This window comes from Lingula anatina, chromosome 1 (assembly GCF_051362555.1).
Source record: "Lingula anatina isolate TDL-2025a chromosome 1, LinAna3.0, whole genome shotgun sequence".
NCBI classification, from domain to species: Eukaryota; Metazoa; Brachiopoda; class Lingulata; order Lingulida; family Lingulidae; genus Lingula; species Lingula anatina.
In genome coordinates, this window is record NC_141767.1 from 4,722,959 (window position 1) to 4,747,260 (window position 24,302).

At 35.8% G+C, this 24,302-nt stretch overlaps 1 protein-coding gene across 1 annotated transcript in view; it reads right to left on the reverse strand.

Moving 5' to 3' along the window:
* Positions 1-23,094, reverse strand: part of LOC106165625 (cyclin-G-associated kinase) — a 24,051-nt gene extending 957 nt beyond the window's left edge. Inside the window, exons 1-24 of the mRNA XM_086999412.1 lie at positions 22,886-23,094; positions 21,897-21,958; positions 21,523-21,582; positions 21,172-21,286; positions 19,789-19,925; positions 16,281-16,406; positions 15,813-15,902; positions 14,374-14,509; positions 13,161-13,292; positions 12,397-12,568; positions 11,983-12,035; positions 11,680-11,828; positions 11,158-11,280; positions 10,596-10,729; positions 10,172-10,285; positions 5,236-5,316; positions 4,732-4,849; positions 4,401-4,480; positions 3,697-3,899; positions 2,322-3,509; positions 2,089-2,199; positions 1,141-1,311; positions 657-808; positions 172-348 (exon numbers count right to left, since the gene is read on the reverse strand). Of these exons, the coding sequence (XP_086855538.1) occupies positions 172-348; positions 657-808; positions 1,141-1,311; positions 2,089-2,199; positions 2,322-3,509; positions 3,697-3,899; positions 4,401-4,480; positions 4,732-4,849; positions 5,236-5,316; positions 10,172-10,285; positions 10,596-10,729; positions 11,158-11,280; positions 11,680-11,828; positions 11,983-12,035; positions 12,397-12,568; positions 13,161-13,292; positions 14,374-14,509; positions 15,813-15,902; positions 16,281-16,406; positions 19,789-19,925; positions 21,172-21,286; positions 21,523-21,582; positions 21,897-21,958; positions 22,886-23,015 (4,014 nt within the window). The 5' untranslated portion in view covers positions 23,016-23,094. The remainder of the gene's footprint in view (positions 1-171; positions 349-656; positions 809-1,140; positions 1,312-2,088; positions 2,200-2,321; positions 3,510-3,696; positions 3,900-4,400; positions 4,481-4,731; positions 4,850-5,235; positions 5,317-10,171; positions 10,286-10,595; positions 10,730-11,157; positions 11,281-11,679; positions 11,829-11,982; positions 12,036-12,396; positions 12,569-13,160; positions 13,293-14,373; positions 14,510-15,812; positions 15,903-16,280; positions 16,407-19,788; positions 19,926-21,171; positions 21,287-21,522; positions 21,583-21,896; positions 21,959-22,885) is intronic.
* Positions 23,095-24,302: the final 1,208 nt, after the last annotated feature.

Below are 24,302 nucleotides of genomic sequence, written 5' to 3' on the forward strand. Positions count from 1 at the left end.
TAATTATCATTTCATGTTTTAATACATGAAACAAAATGTATTCAATTCCTCTCCAGATAACAACTGTCATACAGACGGGAAGAGTATTATCAAGTTAATACATTTCACATGGGAAACTTGAACCAAACAGCTATTCTTTGCTGGGTCTATAAATATATAATCTATACTTACTTTATCAGGATGTATAACTAAGACTGCTTTCCTGTATGCTTTCTTCACTTGTTCTGGTGTCACCAAGTCATGCATGCCAACATCTTTCCACCTGTTTTCACCTTCCCAAAGTACAGAGTTCATAGAGCCAAGAAGGGCGCGGATATTGCGTTCTTTACCTTCTACCCACTCCTTGACCTGCAAATGTTAAAACAATACCACTAAGAATCAAAAAAATTGGGGATGATGCATTCTGGAAATGTCACCATTTTTACCTCAGGAAATTATATATATATAATATAACACACACACACACACACATATAAATGAAAACACAAACAGATGCAGACGGTTGTCATAAAAGAGACTGTTTACAAGAATAGTACATTCAATTAACAAGTTTGTGAAAATGGTTTATTTGGCAGTATTGTCACTGCTGTCATTATTGTTATCCAGGGTTATCAACACTACACCTGCAAATTTTGTTGAAAAACACCAGACTCTACCTTTAGCATCTCAGGATCCATTATCTGGGCTTGCACATCTTTTCTCATTTCTTTGATCGTCTTAGGCTCATTTTTACTAGAGGATGCTGAAAACCCGTGAGTTCCCAGCAGGTCTTCAAATGTATTTTTGGTCATCTGTGGTTTTTCATAACCTACATTCATGAAAAGAAAATTCCATGTTTTAAATGTAATTCATCTTGAGGTGATTGTTATCAGTATTCCCTACAGCATCCTAAAGAGAATAGAACAAATAAACATGACTAAAATTTGCAAAATACACTGCAAAAGAATCAAAAACGTGTTGGAACTTCACACCTACAGGCCATGACCAACAAAAGATCCAAGGACCATGAAATTTTATTGTTCAGTTGGACCAGGAAGAAATTTTAGGGTCACCTTTGAGAATTTACAGTCAGTCCTGCAAAAGATCTTTTCAGCATTATTTCTCATAGCTGCTGGTCCGAGTGTCTGCAAGCCTACTCACCAAAAGGTTTTCTGGGTCCCCTGTCCTCTCTCCCTCCCACCACACTGGAGAACCCTCCAACATTATAGTTGGGTTTGGCAGCCTGGGGCTTCTGTTGTTCTTGTTGTTGTTGTTGTTGTTGTTGTTGTTGCAGAGGCTGAGACTGTTTTTTTGTTGGGGACTGCCATGATCCTAAAGCAAGTTGGAAAAAATGCAATAACATCTCCTAATTACTCATAATTACTTGATGCTCAAAATAGCCACTAACAGTAAACATTTCCTAGATTGAACCAGACAGGAAGCTCAGAGAGGGTCTAATTAAGTCCACTCAAAATGTCACAATACTGATTCTTTAATAAGAAAGTTAGTAAATCAAGCACACTCAAAATAGCAGAATAATATTCCTTGGAATTAGACAGGGAGGTCAGCAAGAGGATGTAATTAAGAAATCTTTGCTAATTTTGCAAAACTATTTTTAGCACTCCTAGATCTAAATTCAAACAGATCCAATGGCCACTTAATTAACAGAGTTAACACACAGGATTGACACTTCAAAAACCTTCCAAAACAAATAAGCCATAAAGAAAGACCTACTTCGAGAAACTCGAATATATTAGAGCATGACAAAATTATAAACAATGGTCATGAACACTCAACTTAGACTCAAATCCATAACTCAACTACAAACATTTCAAATAGTGTGTGTGTAGTCCAGTGAATACCAATAAGAATCAATCCAAAAGTTCTCATAAATAACCTGATCATGACCAGTTTCAAACTTGACCAGCATTTAAACCTCATCAAATGCTTATAGCAAAATAGATTCAGAAATAAACTTTATGTCCTTTAGTTTATATAATACATAAAGATATACATCTGAAGGTAACAAAACTGCATTTTGATTCATAACAGCAGGGTATACTGCTTGAGAAAACAACTAAGAGGTCACTGTAATGAAAGTCCCCTTACCTCCTGCTCCTTGCATTTTTTGTTGTGACTGTCCAGCAATTGGCACATTAGGCATTGCACTGAAACTCTGACTGCCCTTCATACCTTGTACACCAAGGCTGCCAAAGTTACCTGGCAAAATAGACACAAAGGTACCAACTTATTAAATAGTAGGCTCTTCTCGATCTGAATGGTCCCTAAAATCACCAACTTATTTCACTGTCACTTAAATGATTTTGATAAGTAATACCTACCTAAATTTGCAAAGGGATCAGCTGGTTTGGCATCAACATTTCCTCTGATGTTTTGTGAGCTGCTGTTTCTCTGCATGCCCATCCCTGCAGCAGCTGTGGTGCTGCCACTTGTGGTTTGGAACCCCATTCCAGGGAAGCTGCTATTGCGGTGCATTCCCATCCCAAGGTGCGGCCCAAGGTGTGCCCCAAGGTGGGACCCACTACTCTGGTGGGCAGCAGTGCCATTATTTCCACCACCCATCAAATTGGCACCTGGGTTGGCATTCCAGCCGCCCCCCATTCCCCCCATGTTGGTGGCACTCCCATTCCTGGGCAAAGAGGTGGCAGTTGGATCCCAACTCCCCATCAAATCGGGACCATCTTGTGCTGTACCACTTGCTGTTGTTGTCTTGCCTCCACTGCTTCCCGTGAACCCTATGAAATCATCATTCCCTGACTGAGATCCATGGAAGGGATCAAATGCATCAAAATGATTGGCAAAGTCTGTATCATTCTGTCCTTGTTTTGTGTTTTGAAATGTGTTCTGATTGGAAGATGGTTGTTGAAATGACGAGGCTGAGGAAGATGCTGGGGCAGCATCTTGAAAGGGGTCAAATGTGTCTTGACCACCCAGCAAATCTGCTGTAGTGTTGCTTTTCTCACTGCCACCGTATGAAGCTGATCCACTTAGGAGGTCAAAGTTAGAGGCTTCCGTTTCAGTGTGACCAATGTCAAACAAATTTATGTCACCAGAAGTGGTCTGTGCACTTCCCATATTCAGTAGATCCACCTGGGGCTCTGCAGGCTTGTTATCTGCAGTTGTCCGGGTAACATGGGGAGGTGGAGGTCTTGGAGGAGGCACATGATTTACCTCGTCTTCCTCACCGCTCACATCTCCAAGAAGACCTGCTCCCTCCTCTCTCTGCAAGTAGCTCTTGTTCTCCTCTTGCTGACCATGTCTTTCATTGGTAAAATCAGCAAAATCATCACTCACACGCCTGTTTCTCACATTGTCACTGGGAACATCATCCTGCCATTCAATGGTGTCAAAGAAACTGGACTTGCCAACTTTTGTCCCTCCTTGCATGCCCTTTTGGGCATTGGCCTGACTGAAGAAGTCATTTTGGTCTTTAGATGGTGGTGGGGTTGTTACCTCCTCCTCTGAAGTTGTACTCTCAGACCGACTCATGCTTTTCTTCTGCTTAACTCCTGCAATTGAATCAATAAGCCACCATTCTAAGGTGCTAAATAATGTAAACCTTGAAACTATAGAAAAAAATATAGGAGAAATGCTGACTAGCGTTAAGACAAAAGAAAAAGTGGATGATATTAAATTGAAATTTGCCATTAACAATTTTTCCTAGGATTTATGTCATTTCAAAAGTCACATTCTTACCAAATTCTGCACACACTCTTTGGAATTCTTCCTTATTTGAAAAGAGGATTCTAGGTTTCATCTCCTTTGTATTGGCTGACTCCCATATGGGTGGTTTCTCTCCAGGTCTCCGCACACGATCTTTTGGGGCCACAGCGAGTGACAGCACCACATTGAACAGCTCTGGGTACTTCTCTGGGTCTTCTGTCTGATCCAAGTCATACCTGAAAGTAATGGCAGATACTAAAAGACGGAACAGTGGAAGAGACTAAAATGCAAAATACACTCAAAGGCTGAACATGTAATATGTATATTGTGGAATGAGGAAATAATGCTTAGAAAACATCAACAGAATAACAGACAATAATAAATATATGAAATTATATAAAGTTTAAATTCTTTGGCTCCTCTTTATGAATCAGAGGTAATTAAGTATGGCCTTTATCTGAAAATTAACCTAATTAGACTTCACCTAGTTATTCATAGATCTACTTGGATGGATAAAATCTTTCAAGTCTATCAAATGATGTGTTAACCATTTCAGTTTATATATGTATATAAATATAAAGTTTGAAACCAAATTGGAATGAAAAACCAAAATTATGTTAATCTTTAAAATCATAATGAGAAAAATCTGAGAAGGTTCATATGTCCTTTTTGTAACCAAAATTATTCTAAAAAACATTTTTAAACTCTTTAAAATATACATTCAATTTTACACTTACTTGGAAAACTTGATGTCTTTTTGATCTGACTTCAGATATCCCGTATGGAATTGAACTTGAAACATCTTGAAAGATGTTATCTGGAAATATATATTCAGTGTTCTGCCACTAAATACAGTGTAAAGCAAACTGCAAATACTGATTAAATTCAGATAAAATGAAATAAACATAATCATCTCCAAAACAATGTAGTACAAGTAATATATAAGACACTGATTTAAGATTTCTAAAAAGAAATAAGTAGATTTTTAGTATACTTTTGTAAATATCAAAAATGTAGTAAAATTAAGGAATGAGCATATCAACTGAAAACTCTAAGTAATCGCCATACCTTTCCTTGCACTTTCCCCCCAAAGGTAGACCTGGCATGGTAGGCCACAATGGTTACATCTCCACATACTGACACATTCAGTGGAATAACAACCTTACTGTCAGAGACATCATACCCCCTAAAAAGAAAAGAGCAGGTAACCATCAAACTAATCACAATAAATAAATAAATAAAATAAATTAATTAATTAAATAAAATAAAACAAAAATCAATACATCATATTTTGTTCACAGCATGAATGCACAGATGCAAAAGCTTAACAAAATTTGCCATCTGGAATAAATGAGAGTGAGGTGATTTCTCCAGACAATGCTGACATTTTACACCACTTCTCAATAAAGCATACCCTGTTTTCTTTTAATAACTGATATTTTTTTGCTTTTTTTACTCATTATCAGCTTTATTAAACAAATAATTTTTCAACTACAATCTGGTGTGTGAAAAACTTTTAATAATATGAAATGTCCTTCAACCTATTCTGACAGCTGGTTTGCTATAGTATACCTCATTCTATCATATTCCTGTGATGTGGATAAAACTCTTTCTTCACCAACATAGACCTCCACAAAAGGTCTACAACCAGACCTGTAAAAAAAAGTGAACGTGAACAATAACTACACACATTTTAAAAAAGACATACCAATGAAGTTAAAACCATCAAAGGCATTGCATTTATTTAAAATTCTTTACATATTTTTAATACAACCCATATCCTGAAAAAGGGAATGAAAAGAGAATTCCACTAAGGGCTCAGAGAGGCAATGGCTGCATCAAGAGATTGTACCACCAGCCTAAAAAGTGGTAAATGGGACATTCCACAAAAAAGTAAGCTTTGAGTCAGCAATGCCTACATGTGGTGAAATATCTGCATACCTGCTGAATATCATTATTGGTTACTGTTGGTTTCCATCCATACCGGAGAATATCATTGTATAAAATGGCAAAAATAAGTCCAAATTATGCAGATAATACACCAAATGTGTGCAGACCACTGTAGTAACTCAATTTTTTTTCTTTCTTTTTAGGAATGACCCAAATAACATAATTTGATTGACACAACTTCTCAGTTGACACACAAATTGGTATGAACTTCAGGACACAGGATTCTCTATCAAATTTACCAAGTAAAAGAATCATGTAAATATATTGCGGCCCAGATGTTTGGTGTTGGATGCAAACATACACATTTTTTTTGCAAATACAATACGTTCAACCTAATGGTAAAATTGCATAAAAGAGATCGCAGTACAATAATGACATACTATAATGGAATGGAAATGTATTTATAAGATGAACAGAAATTAATAATAATTATAATAATAATAATTTATAAAGATTGCAACCTAGTGTGTTGAAATTGTACCTAAAATGATAACATTGCAATTAAATAAAATGCTACATGTTTGAATGAAACTAAGTTAAACGAATTCTGCACAAAAAGGGATTTACAGGCAGTATATATACAAGGTATAGATATTGCTATTAACTGTTATCTTGGCTTAACGATCTCCTGTTGACAATTTCTGCTATCAAAGTGCGTTGAACTGCGTAATATGAAAACTGCTTTTTCTTCTTGCTCAGATCACTAACCATTTCCCGCTGAAGATACAAATAATAATATTCTTAGTTTTTCTAAATATTAGGTTGTGTATTTTCAAAAAATTTGTCAGTTGTCCACCCCTCTTTGAAAATAAAGGTCATCCAGTGATGCCTGGGCCCATTCAAATGACGACTGGACAGTGTGCTGGGAAAAGCCTTGACGCCCCGCCTAAAGAGCAATCATGGCTTTGCTGGCATCAGCCAAAGAAACTTGTACTGATCTATTCTTACCATTTGACGCAATGAGTGGCCAATTTAAATTAAACCCATTACTGTATACATACTCTGTCAAAGGAACCCGCAAATTTCACATGAGAATTTCTGAAACTGCCATTTCAGACTTGAGATGGACATTGCAAAAAGAAAGAATATGACATTTTATAAAAAAAAGTATTCTCACCAGCGATAATTATGAAATTCCATGGGTTTTCCAGTGAAATTCTCAAAAATCAAAATTCCAGGTTTTTCCAGGAACTTCAGGGGATGTGTACCCTGAGTGTCAGAGCAACGTAAAAGCTAGCTTGCTAAATATACCTTGTGGTGGAGTCGCTTTTACTAACTCTGAAGACCAGCGGCCATGAAAGTTTTCCATCAATCAAATAGAACTGCTCCGCAGTGAAAATGCAGTTGAATGTCATCAGACCAAAATAAAACGTAAAACAAATTTAATTCTGCTTTATTTAATTTTATTTGCTGTATTTAAGATGTAAAGTGAAAAAATAAATAATATTCTTCGGAAAAAAAAGATATATCCAATGTTTTTGTATTTTTTTGCTTATCAAAGAACATTTAGTCCTGAGATATACACGTGCACAATACATGTGCTTGCCGTGTGCCAAATTTGACAGCTACACTGTATGCCCGATACCACTATAAGGGCTGCGCAATGGCTACACGAAAATAAGTTTTTACAGCAGAATGTTGCTTGTATTGTGGCACTGACCTTTGACTGCAAGATATTTTCATTTCAAACTTCTAACTCCGTGTCAGACATTTTAATTGCTTCTTGTCTCGCCTGCACGAGACTTCAGCGCAAGGCGGGAAAGGCAGCTATAGGCGGCCAAACCTGTGACGTACGAGAGTTATGACTTCCAAATATGGATCCAGGCGGACACAGCTGTGACGTGTGACTTCCAAATATGGAAGCGCCCCAGGCAGAATTTTGAAGAAGAACGCCCCCGAGTTGCCACTGTTCACTAGAGCCTGGTATTGCTACTATGGGTTATATATGAAATCAAGATCGAGCTGGCAATACCGGAATCTAGAACCTTGGGTAAGGATGTGCCAACCCTGTCATAAGTTCCTTTACAGGCAATTTTCCTATTAATCATCAAAACATGTTATGTTCAAAATATTTTTATAATATCTTATTAGTCCCTTCAGGGGAATCACAAAATTCCACAAGGGAAATTCTCCAAAATAAAAATTCCAGGTTTTTTCAGGAATTTCAGGGACTGTGCAATTCCTGTTATAAGCTAATTTATTAACAATTTTTCCATATAAATCAGCAAAACATGTTATGTGCAAAATATTTTTACAATATCTTATTATTTGCTTTAAAGGCCAATGCACAGCATAACAAGTATGTCCTTATGGATTCTCAGACATCAGGATATACATCTCAGACATCAGGAGGTACAATGTAGACATCAGGTATATTTCTAAGACACCAGGATATACTTCTTAGACATCAGGATATACTTCTCATGCATCAGCTTATACTTCTTTGATACTATGTGCCAGCAAGACCTGATAAATAATATCTCCTGTACCTGCATTAACATTTAATTCATAACAGCTCACTTCACTGTAAAAGCAGGAAAATCTCCTTGTATAACTGAAGAAAACATTCCGTCACAGTAAAAAGCATGCTCTTTGGCTTGATGTAAAACTGAAGAAAACATTCTGCCACAGTAAAAAGCATGCTCTTGCTCTTTGGCTTGAAGCTTAATTGCTAGTATAATAGAACAGGGGCCGGTTTCACAAAGCAGTAGTTAGTTAGCGATCGGTAGTTAGCCTCTCGCTAGTTATAGTGCCGTTTCACGAAGCAATCGCTAGTTCTCTCGCTCGTTATTGTCTCGTTGTTACCTTGGATATTTAACGACTGGTCAGAGCATGCGTCATGAGTGAAATAAAAAGGTTGCTTAGTTACCGTTGTCTGTCGTTTGTCTTTGTATCCAATATGGCGACGACCTTTCTTGCTATCCGTACCGCCAGACGGCAACGTAGACTACGACGTTTTCATGATAGGCAGAATCTATTAGAATATACACGCGATGATGCAATTTACGAGAGGTTGCGCCTAGCTGTGACAAAAAGAGCGGCAAAAAGGTGGTGGATATCCTTTACGACGACCTCAAAGCAGACGTTCTAATGCATTTCCAGCCACCAAAAATTGGAGAGTTAGTGCTTTCTTGACACTTTTACGCAAGAGTTCCACTTCCGGCAGACGGTTTCGAGACTACGGTGAGTAACGAGAGAACTAACGACCGAACTTTACGACTGAACTTAGCGATAAGTTAACTACTGCTTCGTGAAACACCCCTCGAAAATCGCTAAGTTTGCTCATTAGCAAGGTAGTTCAGTAGTTAGTTCTTCTAACTAACTACTGCTTTGTGAAACCGGCCCCTGCTATGCTTTTGTCTTCTTAATTCTTTTTTCCTTATCTTGCCTTTTGAAATCTACACCTTATATTTTTCTTTCTGTGAAGCCCTTGGCAATAACTTATATAAAGGTTTGGACTGCAAAATCAGCATAATTGAAGAAATTAAACAATCGTTAAAAAACAACACATAGAATAAAAGTCAACTGAAGTTGATTTTGTATATACTTGCATATACAATAAAACTGAACTGAGGCCAACTTATTAAGATCCCAAGAAAACAGAAATGTTTCCAAGATGACTTAACTTCAAGGCAAATAAATTCCAAAAAGGAATCAAGAAAAATTATATAAAATTTCCCTATATGGTCTTAATGAAGAAAGTTGCATGTTTGCAAATGGCTATGGGCATGACATACACAGGTGATGACTTATTGTTCAGATACTTAATATGTAGAACAATACACACATACCAAACTGAATAAAAGTGAAGGCTATCATAAGCTAAAGAAAAACATCTTGCATAACAATGAAAGTATTCTTAAAATTCAACCTAACAACTGAGTAACAATAACAAAAACAGAGGCTTAGTAATACTTTTCCAAAAACACAATTTTCTTGAGAAACTAAGCACATGTATATACACACACTACATTAATTCCAAAAAATCATCCAATCAAGCTACATGTACTTTTCCTACTTAAGATGCATTTTAGTCATAAAAATCATTCTTGTAAGTTAGAAATGATATGTAACACTGTTTTCCTTTAATAATGGTGGCAGGCTTTTGTTAATTCTTATGCAATATTACAGAGTGTAAAACAGCATTGACCACACCATTTTTTAAAATTATTTACTTTAAATACCAACGGCATTAAGAAAATGTAACTAACAAAGGGCCTCAGGCCCACAGGATTTAAAAGTCAGACAAAATGCCAAAATGAAAAATTCACAAAAAACTGCATAACTTCAAAAAAATAATCAAATAAAACTGTTATTTGAGCTTGACCTGTATTTTAGTGCCATAAATTACTCCAGTACATTTGAGGATATTATCTCACTTTTTTCCATAAATTGCCTTAAAGGTGAAAAGTGCACAGCAATAATGATGACTCAGATGACAACAAATGTAGGTGACGGCAGTGGACTGCTGTTTAAAAAAAAATACAGATTGACATACTTTCACTTATTTCATCAAAAAAAGCAAAATCTGCTGTAAAATAAGAAAAGCATCACTTACTTTGTCTTATTAAATAATGGAATAGGGACCATGGTCAAACTAGACAACATCAGTGGTTTGCTATGGGGCATGACAGGCTCTTCATTCATCATGTGACACATATAATCAATATACCTAAAAGAATAATACACCCATGTGTTAGTTTTTACATTTTTACAAAGACAAATTTAGTTCAACTGCGATGAGGGAACTTAATTTTTTCATATAAAAGTGATCTAAGTATACTGTTAAGTTGATTTCCTCAAAATCTCAAAATTTTCTGTTTTCAAATGCAGTACCAGTCTTAACTCTCTAAAATCCTGAGCAAAAAAGTGCTTTCAAAACACCAAAGAGCAACTCTTACAGCATTGCCAAAACACAACAAAGCCTCACAAAAAATATGTATCCTTTTCTCTAATTAAAAAATTCAAAGACATAAGAGTACCTCTTCTGAGAGGGCTGCATTGCCGGGGCACATCTTCTTACTGTGAACAAGTGGATAGTGGAGGCAACATTGTCAAACAGTCTACAGAACACAAGGAAAGCCCCTATGACTGTAGCAGAATTAGCTTTGCCATCCTAAAAAAAAGACCAGGTAAAACAAGTCATAAAGTGACCAGAATAAAGGAGCACTAATAAGGTAAAGATAGACATAAAATGGGGATCCAAATGAGTCAATTCACCTCTAACCATGTATTGACTATTTAACACTTTAATTTTACATACTTTGCAAGCTGCTGCAGAAAAAATTTAAAAAGACAGTAACGGTGAATCTAAATACTGACTGAATTTATGACAATTTTAAGTCAACAACGATCGAAATCAGATATACTTGAATAAGTACCCATGAAAACTAGCTTAATTTAGAAAACTGACTAGCAGCTTCAGAAATACAGTAACATGATTGCATACAACATAAACGGATATGTTCCCTTTTCAAAAAAAAAGTTAGCACATTTTGCCATCCAGTTCCTTGAAAGTGATCCCTAGATATCTAAATATCTTACCGTGCAGTGGACCACACACACATTCTTTGGATTCTGACGCAACCAAAGGTGCATGTTCTTACAGATGGCAAATAACGCTTGCAATGATGGTGCTTTTTTAGCTGGCCAACCACATTCAGAGACCTTAAATTAAAATTAATTTGTTGCTAACAATTATAAGCTGGAATCAACCACACAGGCTTGTTCACAAAACACTGCATTAAAATGGGTATGTATTTATGTATCCTTCCCAGGGAGACAAGAACGTCACTCACCCCCCAGTGTGTATCTTAATCAGCCATCCATTATATATTCATTAGTTATATTCATGTACAACGTCAACCCAATGGTTTGCAATTTTCTAATGAACTTACTAGTATTATTATTATTATTATTATTGATATTATTTAGTAGATTTCCAGTTTAAATGAAAGGGAGCAAATGACAGAGATACCCACAGTGCATTTACATCATCATCTCAAAATCCACTCCGCTTAGAAACACATGATATCAAGTACACCCAATGAAGCATGGTTCACTTACTCTGTTTTGAAATTTCACTGATTTGTAACTTCTTTGAGACAAATTGTACACTGCATAAGAATCAGGATGCCTGTCTTCCAGGTAATTCCTGACATCATCGATGTGATTTTTGATAGCAGACTCTACCCCTTCTGCTGGATAGGACATGACTGAACCAAAGAAGAAAGGTCAATGTATAAAATACAGCATATGTATACATGTATGGTCTTGAATTTCAGGTCTTTTTGGGACAACTATATTCAGTTTCCTTGATTAGGTTCTTAATGAGTATTTTGGCAATATGCACAGAGCATGGTAACTTACCTATCAACCGCGATGTAATGTAAGCTATATCTAGGTCCCCTTTGTTCATAGTGCTGAAAACAAATATCCCATCATTAAAAAAAATCAAAGATACTCCTCAGGGTGTACCTGAAACTATGATTTAAATATAATGCAAATAACACAAATATTCAATTAAAGGTACATTTGAACTGGATGGAGTGTGGATTCACAGAAATGCATATAAAGCACCTCTACTAGTTTCTTATACAACTCATAAAATCGACATGCTTTCCCATGTTTTCCCCCGACATTTTAGAATGAAATTTCAACATTTGGGGCTTTTATTTGAGGGGTTATATCAATTTAATGGTCTGAATCAAGAAAGACAAGTAGCTTTAGGGGATGTTTAGACATAAAATAACTTTTATTGTGAACAGTGACCTGAATACTTACGCTTGAACAGTCTCCATAACTTTAGAGGAGGCATCTTTGATATTTTTCATCAGGCTTCCAGCGCCTCCTTTAAGTGAGCTAATAAGGTTGCTGGTGGAGGACTGCCCCCCCTGGGGATAGGGCTGATACTGCTGGGGTGGGGGCCTCCTCTCTGGTGTGCCTGGGGCACTAGCTGTAACAAAGCATGAGGCCCAGGTCAGTAAACGTAGGCTTAGGTCCTCTCCCATCAAGCAGCCAGTATATTCAAATCATTCAGACTGTATTAGCTCACTTTGAGTGATTGGCAATTTAATAGATTGCTATTACATAAGGGAGTTGCCCAAATAGATCCTTCAAACTCACAATGGCCAATTAATTCATTATATGCAGTTTAACACCCCACCTTCAATAATTATCCTTCACTTTACTATCATTATTGTATCTTGTATTACTTTATTCTCTCCAGGGCGACTCCTGATTTCGCCACACAGAATAATTACTGAACATAGCAAATAATCTTTAATCTACAATTTCTATTTCCCTCATTTTCACAATGTGTGCAATCTATAAATAAATTAAACTAAAAGAAGGAAATGAAGTTGTGGAGTACTTGCGAAAGGAAGTATACGTAACCTCCTGTGCTTCATTCACAGAATACCTTTACTTGACTGTTTCTTCCATTTTTAACTGCTGACTTTATCAAATCCCAAAAGGAACCTTACATCAGTTTTATTAAACAGGATCCAATTGGGAAATTCTGTTACACTGACACCTGGATAAACTACCTCTGTTCTGTGGAATTCCAAAATTCAAGGGAACCTTGAGGTCAACCCCTCTGGCAACAGCTATCTCCTGCAGCCTTTCTATCACCTCTCCAACAGCTGGCCTCTCCCTGGGATCTATCTTAAGCATGGAGCCTGAAAGCATAGAGAGGCAAAATGAATAACCCTCAGCATATTCTTTCATTTAATTTTATTGAGACAGCAAAAAAATTGTTAGTCTTGGGGGGGGGGGGGGGGGTTAGCAAATTTAGTATATTGACTAAATTGATCACATACTGTTAAAAAATAGAAATACAGACCCCTTACAAGGAAAATAACATCAAAACATCATACATTTTTTTGCAATAGTAAAAATACTAGACGATGATAACTAATCATGGGGTGCCAAGTGATAATTACTATACTGATTATGCACTAAAAATAAAACAAGAAAAAATATACTACAATAAACAAAGTACCCCATAGACAGCTAAAATGTATTCAAAGCAATACCACACAGGTGGCTGTGAATTAACAACTTTTTAAAGAATAAAACAAGGGAAAGGCTGAGGGAAAACAAAACAAATAATTTCTTTCAAAAAAGGAAAATTATGCAACCAATATCAACTTATTTGACTTAAACATGCATTCAGCGTTATAAGCCAGTGGCTATAAAAATAAATCTTGCAAATAAAATACTGTTATACAAAGGGATAACAACTATTCAGGAGATTTATGTTTCACAATAAAAACATTGTAAACAACTCATGGAAATAAAATTAATGCCATTTAACCAACACAACAGCAGATATAACAATTATTCTTGCCATCTGACCATGTGGGCCTTTACTGATGGCTATATCTCAGGAATAATCTCTTAAGAAATTATTACAAACAAATTTTTAAAAAAGGACTAACTTTGAATGCCTGAATGGATTCAATAACCATTGGTAACTATGGTTAAATCATCGTTTACCCAAGGAAAATCCATTTTTTTTGACCAAAAAGAACAGTTGTTATCCTTTAAACAAAAACTGATAAATGATCCCACAAACACCCAAACCTAACAGAGAATTTTTTTCTTTTATTCAAGGATATAATGGACACCAAATTTGTGAAAAGGCACCAACTCATGTCAGAGTTTGCCCCAGACTTCAAAATATATAAGTGTATAATATCCTATGTTTGCACAAATTTTTACATCACAATGTACAACATATAATATACATTTACTTACGTATAAGACCATGGAATACTTTGTACTTTGAGTCTGTGGCTGGAATGTTATATTTTCCATTGATTATCCTTAGCTTGGCAGAATCCTCAAAGGGATGTTCCCGGAAGCACAACATAAACAACACGCAGCCCAGTGCCTAGAAATCCAAGGGACACTGTTGTAAGACATCTAGGGCATACCATACAAGCTATTTAAATGGGAGGGGAGGTCATATTCTGAACAAGTGCACCTTGATATCCCTCACTTGTCCAACCCTGAGAAATGGCATTTAAAATAAACCTTTTTTTTATTCAGACTGGACCTTTTGAACACCAATTTACCCCCCTCCCCTCCAGAACAACCCCTGTCTACTGGCCAGCCATATAGATTCCACTGTGATAACCATAAATGGAACTTATATTCAAACAAAACTTTTTAATGCAATGCTAGAGGTTTAAAGAGGTGTGGGCCACCCCTAAGGTACAAACCACCAGCCAGAGAGTTCATTCAGTTTACAAGTTTTTTTTGTGTGTGTGTGTGAGTGTGTGTGTGTGTATGTGTGTGTTTTTCTCTTTCTACTTTAATTAAATATGAGTTTTTTTCTTACTTCAACCTCGAAAATATGTGAAAACCTATAATCTAGATTTTGTGAACATTTATTTGCATTGCTCTTTACTGGACTTCAAAACTTTTGGTCAACCTCGTATTGTTTTGGAGATATTCAGTACTTTCATTTTACATTGTACAATTATACATTTCGTCAAGTCAATGTGTTAATTTTAGTTTGCATATGTGCATTTGAGAAGCTAAGCTTTCAGCTGTCACCGACAGCGTCTGGGTAAAATCAAGTAAAGTCAAGTGTTAATGGACTAAGTTGTTAAGACAGCTGGCACTTCAAAATGCAGCAATCATTAAAATATCTGGACTTTTCAGGGACGGAATGTTCTATTTGTACTAGTAGACAATTATTCCACAGTAATATGCTTGTTGTGAAGGAGACAAATGTCCTTTCTTATCCCAACCAACAGCAACAGTAACTGCAGTTTTTGGTAAATCCACAGCACCATTTACTTTTTGCTAGAAACACAGTTTTAAAAATATAGCTTCTGACTTTCTCACTATTATTAACATTTAAGTACAGCGATGCATTCTTTACCAATTCTGTGTTTACATAAAAATTATTCTTAAAAAAGGAAAATAAGTCCCACCTTCTCTCTAGATAGGACTAACTTACAGGTAACAAATTAGGGGAAGGGGGTGTAAGGAAACTGAGGGTCCACGTAACAAAAACTCCACCCTCCACTTATAATTATAATCGTTTAGGTTAGCCTGACGTAAGTGGTTCAAAATCTAGGGCGAGGCTTACCTGTACAAATTAAAGGGAAATGGACTCTTTATTATGGGGGACTCTCTGTCACATGAGAGGGGGACCTTAACTCACAGCTCCATATCAACCTTACCCATATATCGGCCTTCTCTGTTATTGGGAAGTTCTGATAGAGATCAAGCATTTCTGGTGTGCGATACATAGGAGTTGTATGCTTCGCAATCTGAAAAGCGCATGACATCAGCAGTCAGGATTGCAATGAACCACTTTTAGCTACTAGTATGAAGACAGTAATTGCTTATTACGGGTATAAAATGGTTAATATTTTCAGTAGTGTTCAAAATGTTGATTCAAAAGTTTTAAAATGTTAGCATTACTTGAGCAGTTCAGTGCGTAACTTTTAAGATGATAAATATTGAAAAAGAAAACTAGAAGAAGTGAGATATTTCAAAGTAATCAGCACACTTTTAAGGGACCCATTATCAACTTTGGCAGCAAATACAGGTGAATATTGACTGTACACATCTCCTTCTTTAATAAATAACATTTCATTTATGTCATATTTCTCTAATCTCAACAATATTTGTAAAGATTTTATTACCTCATCCTCTACTAAGCTTCTTTTAATTGCTGTCCAAGAATGGTCTGGGTTATGCATCTTTGTAGTAGCACTTCCAAAATCACACAGTTTAATGGATCCCTTAGAACTAAGCAATAGATTCTCCACCTGAAAATAGTTACATTATCATTACCTGGGGTAGCGCTAGCAATTTTTTTTGTTTAGCCAAATCACCTTTTTTTTGTCAATTTGTTATCCAAATGGTTTTAATTTGACTAAAATGAGTCAAATCAAGCACTTTTTGTTTAGCCAAGTTAAGCCATTTTTAGCATTTGGCTAAATCGGTGAGTGTTAGCACTACCCCAGATTACATTATTTGAACACAGTCACCTAAATTCATAAACACATAATCTGATTGTTTGTAAAAGCAGAGATAAGGACCAATAAAACCGTTTGAAAATTTCCCAGTAATATTTTCTATGTCGCAATGCTAAATTACTGTTCAGTCATTTAAAGGTAAATCAATAAATTAAAATGGAATAAAATATTAAATCCAAGTGGAGGAATGGATCAAGCAATGTTTCATGAAAAGGTTTATTTCATAATTGCTCCCCCCCTCCCCCCCCCCCCCCCCCACACACACACACACACACACACACACACACACACCAACACACATCTTAAAGGAAAATTTATTTTGGGTGGTAAATCCTGTATAGAGTACCCTTCACTGATTGGGCTGCTCTGGTGACATTATGAGATCACCTATAGACAAATGTAATCTCATTCTAATTTTTCACTTAGCAGAAACCCAGAAAGCTGCTACATGTGTGCAACAATTGCCTTATGTACAAAACTGTTGTCATAAACCCCGCTATATATTCTTTCATTTCTGCAACTTGAAATACTGCAGACAGTTGTCACATTGAAGAAATTACTGACAGATGAACAGATTGCACACAGTTTATACAGTGACAGCAGTGTTAGCAGGTTAGATGGTTACTGTAAGGAAGGGGCTGGGCTTGTTCGGGCCTACCTTCTTACTGTTTGCATGCAAAAATTCCTACAATGCAGTTTGAGACCCCTGCTGAGGCAAAGCCACAAAGTGAAGAATGGGCATTATCCAAGATCAAGCCAAGAGTCATAACTTGGTGAAAAATCAAGGAACGTTTCATAGGATTTGGAGGAGTGCAAAATATCAAAAATAATGACAGACTAAATATAGTGGTGCAGCAACAAAAGATGACAGAATTTATCCATGGATAGTTTTTGGATATTTCTCTTAAACTGTGTCTATTGCACAACAAATTCACTATGTTTATGTGTCATATTTTGTATTGTTTTCATCCCCAGCATACAGTTTCACCCTTATCACTAAAAAATTCACCCCACCTCACATGGAATCTTGCTAGTTTAGAGAAACACAAAATTGTGCAATGTCTGCAACTCTTCATAGTGACTTCTGTGAACCAATGTTTTTCTGGCTATTTCTGCTAATCACTTCAAGTCCAGCCTCAAGAGAACAATCAACTGTAGTTTTCTCACCTTTCTACACAACCACTAAATATTATGATAATAAACCTTCTGGTTACCTATCAACCTGGAAGTGTTTAGGCTAGAAGGAGACCAAATTATTCTCAGAATTGTTTTGAAACCTCATATGAGCAATATTTTCAAAATCTTAAGGTTTCCTACATAAAATTAGCTATAATTATACTTTCACATATAGTTCATAGACATTGTCTAACTTCAGAAAAGGTATGGTCATTTCACTGATGCCAATATATCAACAGTTTTTAGGTAAAAGTGCTATTTTTGGTTTCTTCATGTTCTCTACAATCTGTGCTTGTATTAGACGTGAATCAATGGCTTATAGGAGCTTTGCATGAGTACTGGAGGACAGTGCCACTGATATTTTAAAAATTACTCTGTTTAGATTTTATCGAAAAGATTTTATAGAAAATGAAAGTGACATAAGGCTTCAGCCAGTTCAGGCCTATGTTATTTCAAAGTCACAAAATATAAAAATGTCAGTATGTGAAAAATAAAGATTTCAAAAAAAAAAAAAAAAAAAAAAACAGCACAATTTAAAGAAAAATAATCCAATCAGGCTGGTGTTCCAATGAGAGCTCTGTTTTAGTCCTTAAAATGATTTTTTGTAACTTTGAAAAAAATAAACAACACAGTTCTTCTTTCACAACTGCACGAAATAATTTTCCTCAATTTGATGCAAAATTACAGAATGCTTTATCACCAATTTTTAAACACTAGTATGTACTGCTGTTAATACAGTCATTCAGAAAATGTAACTGGTACAATGCTTGAGGTCCAAGGGGGGGGGGGTCAACACCATGAAAATGACATGACAATTTTTATGAAAAATGAAAAATTCACCAAAAGGCCTAAAAAAATTGTGCTTCAATATGTATTTAAGTGCTTTGAATCACCCTTATAAGTTTGAGGATAGTAAGCTACATGGTTTTCCTTCTATTGTTGTACCAGTGAGAAGTGGGCCGCGATGGCGTGACAATGAAAGACTCAGGTGATGGCTATTTGTACAGACACAGATACATTTATATGCACTTTCCATGAAAATTCTAATAAAAGTATTCTTATCTTAGTGTTAGTTGTTTAACAATTTATGTAAGGTCCACTAAGAACCACTCAATCAAGAAGTATTATCTTCAATCCAGACAATCATGTAACTATTTATTTTATTTAATTTATTTTAAACATCTATGGTCTCTTATATTATATCTGGTATATTAGTCACATCAGTGGGATCTGAGATTCAATCCCAGAACCTCTATTTCAGCATCATGATAATATTCCTACTGTGCTCCACATAATTCTGTGAATCAAGGCATTGATTTTCTTACAACTTCCACAAACTAAGAATCTCCTAAGAAACTTCCAACCAGATCAATAGTTATTTGATTATAGCCACTATGAATCAATGCTCTCCTTTCTGTCAGAAATACGTGCATTCTGGTTTAATACGCTTAAACTAACAAATTTTGTCCCACAGACATATATCTTTTAGGTTCTTCATCTAAAGTAAATAAATCACTACTAGTGCCTGTGTTTTAAATTGCACTATCCTTTGGATTTAAATACAACATATCATTTATATTCAAATTTAGCTGACTGATTAACTATCCTTGAAAAAGTATGTAAATATATTTTTGAGTTCGTAGGTCAACAGAATAATGGCGAGCAGGTTATGGAAAATTGGTTGTGTGAAGGTAAATCTTTTCAAATCTGGCACAAGACATCCACATTTCTCCACATCAAATGCACTGTTTGATGTTTTACATCAATTGTGCTGCTTCTATCCATGTTTCTGGAAAGTATTACAGGCTTGTACCCGGGGGAGGGGGAGGGGGTTCAAACCCACCACTTCATTCAACGAAAAGTTCTGCTCTGGGTAAAAAATTATTATAGTACACAGAGGTTTCATGGTTAAAGGTCCACTCTTTCCAAAAAAACTTTCCCCCCCTATATAATTGCTGGCTACGCGCCTGTATTATCTGACTTTCTTTACACCTACCTTTAAATCCCTGTGTACGACAGGCTGCTGTTGCTTGTGCATGTGTTGCACAGCTCGGCATGTCTGATAGAACACCTGTAACACCTGGTCACAGGACAACTCTCCCACAGCATTCATAATGTCCACCATTTGACCACCTGTAAAAGTAACATCAGGGGGAGAAACATAAGTAGTAAAAAAATACAATTCTGCATGCTGTAAAACCGTAGCGCCAAATTTACCAGTTTGTCTTAGTCCAAGTCAATGGCAGATGTCACAACTGCAAATAAAGGGAGAGAAAGGGAGACACATATCATCATTCAACATTTTTCTTACTATCCTACAACCAGTTGAAGAGTAAGGTTTTCTTCTGAAAAGGTCTTTTAAAGCAAACAAAATTATATTTAATTTTGCTGCTCCTCAGAGCTGCAATTCTGAAAATAAAAATCTGAACTGGAAGATATATGCTTTGAGTAGATATATTATCTTAATTCCAGCTGCATTTTAACACTATCTTTTAAATAAAAATCATATTGAAGCAACACAACACATTTTCCCTGTTCAAGCGAGTTGTAATTCCTAAAAAATAAAAATATTTAACAAAAAGATCCATCAAAATTGCAATCTCTACCTAAAAGCCAGGCATGGGATGGGAAAATTGCAAACAAGGCAGCAAAGTTATCAAGTAGATCAAGGTGATGACTACATGTACAGAGACAAAGTTACCATCACCACACAAAAAAATAGGCCTTCTTGGATATACACTGATCAGGAAGTGTTCCTTAAGGTGGATATATGCTAGAAGGTAGTGCCAACACAGGACACAAAACTTTACCTGCCACAGGTGTTAAACTATGTCAGCAACCAAGGAAAGTCTTGCTAAGATGCAACAACAGCACTCCTTAAAATCTTGATTTAAAATATTAGAGTACTTAACACATACTTTGACAAACCAGGAATTCCATCATTTTCTGCTTTACAGGCAACAATTTTCAATCTGCTGACTGAAATTGAATCTTAATAGTCCTCTTCAAACTCTATTTATTCAAAACCCTTAACTAAGAATTTGATAGATCGACAAAATGTTTTTACTAATGATTTAGCCCAGGGGTTGACATATATTACGAACATAAGTCTTTGAGGCATTATTATTTTGAATGGAGGTTTTAGATTTCTGTTAAAATTAGTAATTGTGGTACTTTCTTCTACTGTTTTCTCTCTTTTTTCACCATCTTTATAAGATTATTATTCTTCAACTGGGTAATAATAGAGATTTACAGTGGTAACAAACAGGTTCACCTTAATGACCTTTCTGTCAGCTTATACAAAACTATCATGCCACCATCCAGCATCTGAGTAGAGAAAAGCAAAAAACTTAATAGAGCTTTATACAAGTTTACATACCTGTGCAGAGCTCAGTTAGGATAAGAAATTCACTCATTCCAGTGTCCGACTCCTCTTTGCCAATTGATGCCGCTGAGACAAACTCAAGGATATTGGGATGCCCAGACAACTTTTTCTGATCAGATTTAAGGAAGAAATTTAACATTATCAACAGCATTTTGCTTCTGATTTCCCAGTTTTGAAACTTATATTCTTTACTTTTTTATTATTAATAAATCTTAAACTTGGATACATTTTTAAAAATGTATCAACTTATCAACTAAAACCAATGAATGTCATTATTTATCTTATTTATCTTACATATTTATCTACCACATTTTCATTACAGCATACTTGCTGTGAAAAGGATACAAGAAAGCAGATTTCTTGATAAATCGCTTTACTGTTTTCTTCCTCACTGGAGAGAAGCCTCTGAAATTTTGAAATAAAAACTAAATTATATTAAAAAAATTCAACAGAAAAATTGTAATAATTTAAGTCACTATATAACTATTATTACCTTAACTACACTTACTAGTATATCACTGAAAAATGTCACAGCAGTAATGATCAATCTAACCATTTTTAATTATCTTTTACATGTGCAATTCTGTACAGAAACATTTAACTTACCGAAAAACGCCCACGGCCTAAAAATGTTTTCAAAATTAGCAAAAAAAAAAAAAAAAAAAAGCTTATATAACAGACATTAAGTAACAATTTGGAGTGAAACATGAAAACCATACCTTCAAGGCATATTCTCTTCCAGATGCAACATCTTGTGCTACATACACAAAAGCAAAACCACCTGGAAAGGATGAAAAATGTTTGCATCTTGAATTGCCACCTTTTTGTACCAAAGTTGCCTCATGGTTATACCTAATAGTTATATTTATGCTGTTTTTTTAATGCCAAAATATTTCATCTAGCAGTGATATATAAATAACTAACAAACAATAAATATTATGGAATGCTGAAAAGGAGCCTCTGCAATTTTAAATATGTGCCTAAATTTCATGCCAAGCACTGAAGCAGGATACTTGGACAATATAGCTGAATGCTTGACAGAGCCCACACACCAATTTATCAACTTCAGGCCTACCCAACTACCAGATCGGCACATAAGGATCCTGAATTAACCAGTATATCAGACCACACTACCTGTTTTCAAGGTGTGTGTCAGATCGCATTTCGGAGTATCATACCCCAGAACAAATTTTGTAGGACGACTGCAGGTTCATCCTGTCGGTGTTCTAACTGATACTCCGAAATGCGATCTGACACACACCTTGAAAACAGGTAGTGTGGTTCGATATAACGGTTAATTCAGGATTCTTATGTGCCGAGTCTGGTAGTTGTGTAGGCCTGAACTTCCATTCAAACTGTAGGATGCAGACTTGTGAAAATGAGTAAATCCCACTGAAATGTACTGGTGTAATTATGTTTAGAAAGGTACTGGTTCAGGGGTGTTGATAACGTTTACCACTCAATGTGGAAAGCAGTTTGACTGAAAATTGCACATAGGACTATAAATAAAACATTATTACTTGATCAGTTGATATATAATGGCTCATTACGTCAAATATGTTGAGTTTGTGGCAGTAAAGGGGGCAGGAATGGGTGGTTTTGTGGAGTGTAAAGATAATGCTTCGTGAATATCTTAATATACACTCACATTTCGTTCTAACCCTCCCCCCTACTCAAATGCAATGTAAGAGACTGAACTGTAACTCACCTTCCGCTATGACTCGCTTCACTCTTAATTTAAGGTCACCAAGTTCTACATATTGTCCAACAAAATCATTTTCGGTTCGGCCACTCCCTGGACTAAAATATCCAAGGGCCGATTTAAAAAAATCTGCCATGTTTATCTCACAAAATTTGTCCAAATCGATCCATCATTCAGCAGGTGGAAGTGTGATGTCACTGTCGGAAATGGGTACGCCGCTCGTTGTCGTAAAGTGATTGTAACTAAATCGGAAGGATTATAAATATGCTCGTATTTGGATAAATTTTAGCTTTAAATCTCAAACTCTTGTTATTTTAAATAATCAAAGTGGAGATAGACGAGAAGGGAAAGGTGACTGCTTCGCCGCTTTCGCATCTCAAGAGAGGGAGGGTACTTGGTATTCAAAAATAGACTAATTTTAAAAAGCAAATTTGTAAATGCTCAATGTTTGTAAATGCTCTTTTACCACAATTAAAACATTTAAGCTTTAACCGCTGGCAAATTTAGGTATCAAGTTTCTCGACCACAATAGGCTTATATGGCGAGATTGGTAACTACAGTGTATAGTTGTGTGTGAAAACTTTGAAATTACATGTGTCGGATGTATTTCTATTGTAGAAAACACGACCAGGAGGAATATCTTAATAATGGTAATGTATTAATAGCCTCAGTTATGATTGAAACAATGGGTTTTTAATGTTTACATACACATCAAAAGTATAACAGTAAGGTTAAATTACTAATTGCCATTAAAAACTGAACAGTCATCTATTAAAGATTCACTCCATAGTTTTGAAAATGCTTATTTTTGCAATACACAGATTCTTATAAAAATTTACATACATGTAGGCCCTACACCTTAAAATTATTTAACTCCTTAAATGTTTTTATCTGGAGCGTGCCTGATGGTGATATTTCCATTAGAGTTTATAGGAAAATGGTTGCTTTTATAATGACTTATCAGTCATTTTTAGCTAAAATCAACCTTTATAAATTTTATCAAAGGTCGAAACCAAGTGCAAAGAGGGATTGATGAATGATTCGTGAGTAGACTAGTAGGTGAGCGGCAAACCCCCAAAAAGTGCTTTATTTAAGGAGTTTAGTGTCCCCTTTATACACAGACCTGAATTATATATCATTTGAAAGCTCAGAGTCTGCTGGTCAAAGTTAGCCATGATGTGGAAATGGCAATTGCTTGCGTAGCCATGGAAACGGACAATTTCCAAGATGGCCGCCTGTTTTTTTGCATTTTTTCTAAAAATACAAATCATTGATAAACATACCTAAAACATTGTCTATCATCTAACCTTTACATGTTTTGTGATGAGGGAGGTTATGGGCTAAAAAAAACACCATAGCAGGATTTCAAGATGGCCGCCGTTTTCAAGATGGCCGCCATTGTCTATGAAAAATTGGTCAAATT